General features: G+C 34.8%; 1 protein-coding gene across 2 annotated transcripts in view; it reads right to left on the bottom strand.

Moving 5' to 3' along the window:
- Window positions 1–369: 369 nt before the first annotated feature.
- LARP4 (La ribonucleoprotein domain family, member 4) overlaps window positions 370–10,394 on the bottom strand; it is a 62,802-nt gene continuing 52,777 nt past the window's right edge. For both annotated transcript variants that reach the window (XM_012654367.1, XM_012654378.1), the window contains 3 exons: window positions 7,491–7,615; window positions 7,210–7,378; window positions 370–4,894 (listed from right to left, as the gene is read on the bottom strand). In XM_012654367.1, coding sequence (XP_012509821.1) covers window positions 4,556–4,894; window positions 7,210–7,378; window positions 7,491–7,615 — 633 coding nt within the window. In that variant the 3' untranslated portion in view covers window positions 370–4,555. The remainder of the gene's footprint in view (window positions 4,895–7,209; window positions 7,379–7,490; window positions 7,616–10,394) is intronic.

The following is a 10,394-nucleotide window of genomic DNA, read 5'->3' as shown; positions in this document are numbered from 1 at the left end:
ATCTTTTTAAAAAGCCCCAAATACCCTTTAGCTGGGTTTGATAATCCCATACTCAAGCAGGCAATAATCCACCCCATGAAGGTAAAATCCCTAAACTGTACATTACCCTGCGATTTTTTTTCCTTTCAATATCTGCCTCTGGTACTAAAAGAATGAAAAGAAAATCTGAGAATCATAAAGCTGAATATTTACCCTGGCTCTCTGTCCTTGTTTTATACATGAAATACCATACTACCATACCTCCTACTCCCCTTCCCCCACAAAAAACAAAAAACGAGTTGAGACCAGAATAATGATGGAACTAGAGAAGGGGCAACACATAAAATTATTGAAAAATACAGAGAAGTAGTCATTAGACATACACCAGTCCTGCTTTTAATAATTTTATTTTTTTTCTAATTTTGTTACTTTAGTTTCCCATAGCACCTTGGCAATGTTGAAAACAAACACAAATACAAGGATGTACTCATTTGAACATGTTATGCATGAGCATGTGTCACACCTTTTGGGGGGACAGTTTTGACAACAGGAACAAACCTAAGCAATGGTCAAAATAGAAGCCAGAGAACTGGTTCCGACCCCCACCCCCTCACATTTAAGAGTTGTCACTCAAAGGACACCTGACTCAGGTTAAAAAAAAAAAAGAAAACGTTGATATGGATCTTTCTTTACATATACTAATCAGTGTTCTGTGCTGCAAAACTGAAAATAAAACCATTTAATACACAGCCTGTTGATATCTGAGTTGCACTTTTAGGAACTGTCTACTCAAAGATTCATAGAAAGTTCTCAGCTTTAAAAAATAAACTTTAAGTTATTTAATAATCATATGAATTTTAAAAGAGAACTGATTCTCAACCTGAAAACAAATTCTCTTTCAACTTCTTAAAATATCCTCATTGAGCAAATAAAAAGTGAAATGTCTAAGTATCTTCTTGGAAGCTCAGGCTAGCTACATTAGCATATGCCAAAAAGCCCAGTTAAATTAATGGCCAACAAATTGTAAGGAAATATAAAATGTTAGGGAAAAAATCCATCATATATTATAATTAAGAATTTATAAAATCCCCTTAAAAGGAATACATGTCCTCTTTTGAGTTTTACCATTTCTGTTAAAAAAAAAAAAAAAAAAGGAAAAACAAAACTGGTACTTTTAAAATATGGTTTATATATATTGCCAACACAAATATCAGAGACTTAACTCCAGTGTTGTTCAACTGTGTCATAGTAAAACCAGTGGACATTTAAGCCAAGAGACTAATTATTAAGGCCATACCTAATAAACTAGAAGTGTTCATTAACTTTTAAATACTATTTTCTGTTCCAGCAACATTCTTCTTGTTTTCTAGTGTAAACACTAGTGAAGATGCTAACACTCCATAATTTAAGCCTTTTGCAAAGCAAACCTGGTTATTTAAAAAGAAAAAGGAATGTGAAATATTCAAGCTACCCTTAATTTTAAGAACCAAAAATAAATCAGAATTATGCATGTCATTTGATCACCTGTAAATTGAGCACTTAAGACCACAACAAACCCGTATCACTTAAGTCTTATCTTTCTCCAAAATCCAGTTGAAAAAAATTTAGAAGAAAACACTATTTTAAATGTGTCTATTTTTGACAAAATTGAAATTACTCAGACTAGAGACAGGCCCTTGATATTATGAAAACCTTAATTATCAGGATAGAAAATGGAGACAGATTTTACAATGTCTCTATGTACCTTTTCTATTAACTGCAAGGTAATGAACTTACATGAATGACTCTTGTTCTTTTCATGCAGTAAGAACTTACGGCAGAACATCACTGTACCAAACATTCAGTATCATTTATATCTACTTTCAGCCTCCAATAGCCCAAGGAAACGGTAAGTCATAAAGGTGAAGAGAAAAATTTGATATTAAAATTTTTCCATCTAAAGAACCAAATAAATAGTTGAACTACAATGAACACCCACCCTCATCAGTTACAGAGTAATGCTTGGAAAAAAGCCAAGTTTCACACAACTCACAGGCATCATTTAGAAAAAATCCTTAAATCTGCTGTAATAAAATAAATGCTAAATACATACTGTGAATATATATATTATATATACACACACACACATACACACACTTATTCTTCCCTATATATCCCATCAAATGGGAACTATTAGATGTAATGAGGCAAATTAAATTAAAAACACTATATTTTATAAGAAATTTAAAAAATGGTCATGTCTTCAAACTAAATTTCTGCTTTCAATAACGTCTGGAGAAAATGTGAAAATACACTTGCTTTCTTCAAAAGAAGACTTTTCTTGTGTTACAATTACAATCTGTAGATTTTTAGAAGTTGGTAGACTAACAGTAAGACATACAAGCATACATGTAATACAAGCCTACATCTGTGACACATTGTTAAAAAATAGGTAATGTTTCATATTAAGTGCAATAATTAAGTTTATAATCTTTACCAAGTGATTTTTATAAAATGTTTATTCTCTTAAATCCAATGCATTCGCAGATGTTAACATTTTAATGTTTATCATTTCCACCAACTGCAGCATTTTCTAAGTAAACCAAAATAAGAAGTTTTATCATAGATGTAGTCAATGATTATTAATACTTTTTTTTAAACGGACCTAAACTTCCCCCAAATTTCAGCACTGGTAGTTTTATTGTATGTTTCATTTAGTAGGTGATTTAAAAAATAGTGTGTAGAAATGAATAGTTTCAAACTGAGTAAATATGTTATACCATGTTATAAAATCCAACAAATCAAAAGCAATTGCCAAGCTGAATAATAAGTTACAAATAATAATTCTGGCTTGTACAGAAATGTGCAGTGTTTTCAAAGCTCTTAACAGTTACCCACTAATACAAATCTCCAAAGCTTAACTTAGAGTTGGAAGATGAGTTTCACAGTAATGTAATTTTAACCTCCATTTACATTCATTTTAATATATTACTAAGATGTTTACTCTATGTCACAATGGTGCTTTCCAGTGTTCACAATTTACAGTTTCAATTTGTACATATGTAATTCACTAACATAAGGGACAGTTTTTCTTATTATAAACTATCCATAAAAAGAAAAATAAAACCCACCTTACATAGAACTCTGAACATGGTATGACTTAAAACATTAATGCAACATGGTTTTTAATATTTTAGCTATTTCCTAAATACCAGCATGTAAACTTGCCTATTTAATATATGAGAGCTACAACTTTATTCACTGAGAAATTTTGCATTAATTTTCTTCAACCACTTTCCTCATCTTAACTTAAAAATCTCCTGACTTGCTGGTTCTGTTTCAGTGAATTCCAAATTGTATGTTTTTTTTTTTTTTGAAGAAGGGGAGGGGAAGGAAGGTGATAAATACACTGTAAACAGAAAAAAGTTCCCCACAAATTAAGCCTTTTAAAAAAGTTTCTTTTTACTTCTACACTATAACACTTTAAGAGTCAGTTATAATGTTTCATTTTTAACACTAACACAAATAAATTATTGTAGGGTCAGTTTACCCTACCATTATGGGCCCTAAAATTCTAAATATGTGAACAGAAGAGTAAATACTTTGACGTTCAAATGTGAAATTTAGAACACCTGTATGATTTAACTACATTGGTCAAAGCAGTTACAAACATACAATTCAGTAGGTGGTTATTTTGCTTTTGGGGGTGGGCAAAGAACAGAGAGTAACATAGATTAACAAAAAAATCTTTTGTTTCCCATGTTAGGGGGGAAAATCACAGGGTAGTTTAAACTTCTCAAGTCCATTTGACCTATCTACTCAGGTCTAAGATGAAATTTTTCAATTTTTTAAATAATCTCTATTCTTTCCTTGAGTATCAAACTGATTGGTAGTCACATCTCCAAATACAATCAGAGCTTAATAACTTCTTGAATGAAATATTAGTAAGGTCAAAAAGACAGACTAAATTTCAAACTAGGAAAAAAAACCTACTCAAGTATTACATTCAGTTTTCAAATCATTTACTAACACAACAATAGATTTGGCTTCAATCACTCTTCTACACACTCACACCCACAACAGGCACCCCAGCCACCAATCTGCTTTGCAACAAAAGGCCATATAGTCAGAGATGGCATTCTCCAAGCCAAACTTTAAATAGATTAAAAAAAGTAATTTCTAATTTTACAGAAATGCTTGTTCAAAAAATATTTTCTCTCACTCCCTCATCTCCTATACTGAAGGATGTATAATGTCTTTTTTTTCCCAAGCTAAATCTGAACCCTCAAAATTGATTCCAGGCAGAAAATCTCTGCAAATTAAAATCAGAAACAAAAATAGAAAAATTATACTTTTTATATATGTGTGTATATATATATATACTGATTGGAATCCTCCAGCATTTAAAAATCACATTAGAGATGAATTTTGGGATCCTACTGTTCACAACTCCAAAATCCATAATGATTTAAGGACATACTTTTTCCTGCTTCCTTCCTGGCTACCCCCTCCCCTCCAAAAAGTTCAGTATAGCCACGGCTCAAGTTTAATGGGAAGAGAGAGAAGTGTGTGAATAGTTTTTGTTTTGTTTTGTTTTTTACTTTGGTGATCTGGGTGGCACATATTGCTCTTTGCCATTACGTCGAGTCACTCCCTGAGGTATAGCCCTATGGCTAAACTGGCGTCTCTGTTCCCTGATTTTTCCAGCTGCTCCCCTGGGAATGGTATTGCCTCGGAAGCCAGAATAATCCTTACTAGCCCTTGCTTCTGACTTCTCGTGTGGTTTCTCAACAGGCTTCTCAGGAGCTCCATTCTCTTCATTTTTGGTGGGAGACACTACATTGGAGCGAAGTTCCCGTAGTGGCTGCACAAGAACTGAAGATGGCTCCTTAGGGGGCTTCTGGCACACTTCAGCATAACTTAACTTTCGGGGTTCCTTTGAAGTGATAAGAAACAAAAAATAATTTATGGCACACATTCTGTAAATAATAAAGTACAAAAAAGATCATGTTAACCACAAGAAAACCATAGGTTATTTTCTAGGAAAGGGCAATAGACACTCATACATACACCTCAATTAGAACGTACTGGCACAATCTTAAAAATATATATATATATATTTATTGAAAATAATAAGAAGCCTTAGCAATTTATTTATGATACAATAATTTCACTAGATGAATTTATCTGAAGGATGTTCATGTTAACATTATCTAGTGATGGGCTGGGCGTGGTGGCTCACACCTGTAATCCTAGCACTCTGGGAGGCTGAGGCCGGAGGATCATTTGAGCTCAGGAGTTCAAGACCAGCCTGAGCAAGAGCAAGACCCCATCTCTACTGAAAGGAAAATAGAAAGCAATTATCTGAAAAACTAAAAATATATAGAAAAAATTAGCTGGGCATGGTGGCACATGCCTGTAGTCCTAACTACTCGGGAGGCCAAGGCAGGAGGATTGCTTGAGCCCAGGAGTTTGAGGTTGCTGTGAGCTAGGATGACACCCTGGCACTCTAGCCCAGGCAACAGAGTGAGACTCTGTCTCAGAAAACAAAACAAAACAACAAAAAAAAACATTATCCAGTGATGAAAGTAATGCAAACAACCTAAATGCCTAAGAAAGGATAAATTAATAATGGCATAGCCATATGATGAAATAAAATGGTTCTACCCTCTTTCCTTGCCATAAAAAATCTTGAGAGTGGCCGGGCGTGGTGGCTCACGCCTATAATCCTAGCTCTCTGGGAGGCCAAGGTGGGCGGATTATTTGAGCTCAGGGGTTCGAGACCAGCCTCAGCAAGAGCGAGACCCCGTCTCTACTAAAATTAGAAAGAAATTAATTGGAAAAACTAAAAATATGTAGAAAAAATTAGCCGCGCATGGTGGCACATGCCTGTAGTCCCAGCTACTCGGGAGGCTGAGGCAGGACGATCGCTTGAGCCCAGGAGTGTGAGGTTGCTGTGAGCTAGGCTAATGTCACGGCACTCTAGCCCGGACAACAAAGTGAGACTCTGTCTCAAAAAAAAAAAAAAAAAAAATCCTGACAGTGAATCCCTAAGGATTGCAGCAGGGCAGGCAGAATATTAATAGAAGACTAATCAAAACTTAATTACCTCAAATGAAAAAGGTGGAATGTTGTGAGAATTAAGCACAAGTCTTTAGCACTGATTCTAAAACATAGTTAAGTATTCAAGTGGTAGCTGCTTTTTTAAAATTATTATTACTGTCATTATTAAACAAGACATTCTCAACCCATAAAAAGCTATACTCAAATCATATCAGTTACATCACTAAATGGATTACAGGTAAATTTTGTGAGTTTTTTCCCCGCTTTTCTATATTTTCCCAATTATAAAATTATAAAAGAATTCTGGAACTTAAATGCAAGTGGGAGTAACCCCTCAGTGGCCACTCACAGATCTGTTAAGTGTCACATATATCTGGGGTCCCCAACCCATGGGCCGTGGACTGGTACCGGTATGTGGCCGGTTAGGAACCAGGCCATACGGAAGGTGAGCCATGGGCAAGCGAGAAGCTTAATCTGTATTTACAGCTGCTCCCCATTGCTCGCATCACCACATAAGCTCCGCCTCCTGTCAGATGAGCAGGGGCATTAGATTTTCATAGGAGTGCAAACCCTACTGTAAATTGCGCACGTTAAGGATCTAGGTTGTCAACTCCTTATGAGAATCTAATGCCTGATGATCTGAGGTGGAGCTGAGCTGGTGATGCTAGAGCTGGGGAGTGGCTGCAGATACAGATTATCATTAGCAGAGAGGTTTGACTGTACAATAAATGAAATGCACTTGAATCAACTTGAAACCACCCCCACTCCCATCCTTGGAAAAACTGTCTTCCATGAAAAACTGGTCCCTGGTGCCAAAAAAGTTGGGGACTGATGACATATAAAATGAAAAGAATTTCAAGAGACTCAAGGCCTTGTTATGCTATCCAAAAATTATAAATTCATCACAACCTAGAAAACAAAGAAGCTTCATTTTATTATAATATGATCAGGAAAATAAAATCAAAAGAAATAGAATGAATAGTAAATTCTTCATTCCCTCAACATGACATAAAAGTTCCCATCTCTTTGCTGTGACCTTAAAACTCTTATGGTTTCTTTCTGATGTAGGCAGCTTCAGTTTGGGCTACTTCCAAATGAATGTGCCCTAACAAAGTGTTATGTGAAAAAAATAATTTATTATCTAATGTATTATATTTTTTCTCACATAAATGAAACTCTTCAAGTTACCTGTAGGGCCACAGCTACAGCTGCATTTATGTTACTATTACACGGTGAAGCAGTATTTGCCCTTGATGGCTTTGCAGTAGTTGGGGAAGAAACTGGAATAGTTATCTGGTTGAGAACATCCTTCTGAACAGTAGAATCCTCTATTAAATCCTTTTCTTGCTGAGTTGTGCTAAGGAAAAAAAGAGCTTGACATTAGACTCAGAATAGCAAGCAAACAGTTAAGCAACTGAATGGAAGAAAAAGCAATTTACTGTTGAAGTCTTCTATACTGAAACTTGTACCTTAATGCAGGAAGCTCAGCTGCACATGGAGGACTGGTACTCATACTGAGCTGCTGGGCAGAAGTGCAGTCTGTCTGCTCATCTTCTGCAGGCACTGGGCAACTAACTCTAAGTTCTTCACTATCCTTAAAGTAAAAAGATATTTCAAAATTACACTCAGACATTTTTCCAAATAAGATATACAAATGGCCAATAAATACATGAGAAGACGATCAACATCATTAGTTATTAGAGAAATAAAAATCTAAACCACAATGAGACCGGGTGTGGTGGCTCACATCTGTAATCCTAGCACCTTGGGATGCTGAGGTGGGAGGATCCCTTGAGGTCAGGAGTTCGAGACCAGCCTGAGCAAAAGGGAGACCCTATCTCCACAAAAAATAGAAAAATTAGCCAGGTGTGGTGGCACACGTCTGTGAGGCAGGACAATCACTTGAGCCCAGGAGTTTGAGGTTGCAGTGAGCTATGATGATGACACTGTACTCTAGCCCAGGGACAGAAAGAGACCCTGTCTCAAACAAAACAAAACAAAACCAAAAAACCACAATGCAAAAACCACTTCATATCCACTAGGATGGTTTTAATAAAAAAGACATTAACAAATGTTGGTGATAATATGGACCTATTGGAACTGTCATACATTGAAGGTGGCAAGGTAAAATGATGCACTGCCTTATAAAACAATCTGGCAGTTTCTTAAAAAGTTTAATAAATATGGAGTTACCATATGTCCCAGCAATTCCACTCCTAGGCATGTAACCAAGAGAAATAGAAACATGTCTATACAAAAATTTTCACACAAATGTTCATAACAGCATTATTCGTAATAGCCAAAAAGTGGAAACAACCCAAATGTCCATCAACTGGTGAATGGATAAACAAAATGTAGTATATCCAAATAATGGAATATTATTTGGCAATAAAAAAATGGAGTACTGATACACACTTTAACATGGATGAACCTAGAGGATATTATGCTAAATAAAATAAGTTAGTCACAGAAATCAAAATACTGTATGATTCCACTTATATGAAGTATGTAGAGTAGTCACTTAACAGAGTCAGAAAGTAGAATGCTGGTTGCCTGGGGCTTAGGGAAGGGGGGAAAGAGGAATTGCAATTTAATATGTACGGAGTTTTAGTACTGCAAGATAAAGAGTTATAGAGATTAGTTGCACAACAATGTGAATGTACTTAACACTACTAAACTATACACACCTAAAATGTTAATATGGGAAATGTTATGTTGTGTGCATTTATTGCAATTAAAAAAGAAAGAGTCCTAGAAATCAAAACTGACTGATGAGATAAATTTTTCAATAGGTTTAGAAGGTAATGTTCAGGTAAACTTTGTAGAAAATACATGTAAGAAAGACCAAAATTAAGAAAACTCAAAACAAGAAAAATAGAAGAAAAGAAAGATGAAGAATTTATCAAAGAGATTATACAGGAAAATTTCCCATCATAGAACAGCTTCCAGATTGAAAGGGTCCACCAAACACCCAGTGCAATGAAAAAAAAAAAAAGAGCCATACCCAAGATTCATCAATATGACATTTCACAGTATACCAAGGATAAATAAAAAATCCTAAAAGGCTCCAGAGAGACCAAAAAACAGGCCACAGAGATTAGGAATCAGAATGCTTGGGTTCTCAAAAGACTCTCTGGAAGCTAGAGGATGTTAAGCAAGATATAAAAAGAACAAATCATAAAGACTGATAAATAGGACATTAAAATAAAAATTAAGAACTTGTTTTCACCCAAAGACACTAAAGACTGAAAACCATAAAACTAGTAAGATTATTTGCAATACATAACTGACAAAGGATTGGTATCCAAATCATATGAAAAGTTACATAAATCTGTAAGATAGTCGAATAGAAAATAAATATTTGAAAGACTCTGAAGTTTTAAAAGAACATCCCCTATGACCCAGCAACTCCACTCCTATGAATATACCCTAGAAAAGTTCTTGCTCACGTGAACAAAAGATTTGAATATTTATAGCAGCATTGCTTATAACAGCAAACAAACAAGAAAACTAGCTGAAACATCCATCGACAGAATGGATGAATGTTGTATTTGTACAAGAGAACATTACACAACATTTCGAAATGAGGTACAGTCATCTCTATCAACAGTGATAAATTTCAAACCATACAGAACAAAAGAAGTAACAGAAGAATACATATAATTTTCTTTATATAGTGTTCAAAAATAGGCACACGAAACAATATATTGTTTAAGACGGGTTGGCAAACTAAGATTCACAGGCCAAATTCAGCCTTCAACTTGTTTTGGCATGGCACACAAGCTAAAAATGGCTTTCAAGTTATTATTAAAGTTTTAAAAACAAACAAGGTATATATGACAGTATGTGGCCCACAAAGCCTAAAATATTTACTATTAGCCCTTTACAGGAAAAGCTTGCCAACCCAGAATGATAAAAACTGTGAAGAAAAGGAAGAAAATTATTATTATTATCACAAAGTCAGAATAATGTTTATATCTAAGCAGGACAGGGGAAGAAGTACTGTAAATGGGGAGGAAATACACATGTCACTGCTAAGATACTGAGGATGTTTATAGGACATAATTGTGGGTTGGGATTACAAGGGGACGTACACTTTATTATTTAAAAATGTGTGTGTTATTATATCTCTGAGAAGCTACCAACTGTAAAATACACCATTATTTTATGTATTAAAAAGAAAAAAACACTGCCATTTAAACTACGATAGCTTTTAATTATAAGAAAGACTGATTTTTTTAAGGTGGTAAAACATTTTAAGAAGTTCATCTTAGAATTAATGAAGTAACTACCATATTTTATGATATTTCTAAATGAGGTAAGACAGTAGAATAATATCTTCAAAATTCCAAGGGAAGGCCGGGCATGGTGGC

This window comes from Propithecus coquereli, unplaced genomic scaffold (genome assembly GCF_000956105.1).
Source record: "Propithecus coquereli isolate 6110/MARCELLA unplaced genomic scaffold, Pcoq_1.0 Scaffold111, whole genome shotgun sequence".
NCBI lineage: Eukaryota > Metazoa > Chordata > Mammalia > Primates > Indriidae > Propithecus > Propithecus coquereli.
This window is presented reverse-complemented; position numbering and strand designations above follow the sequence as displayed.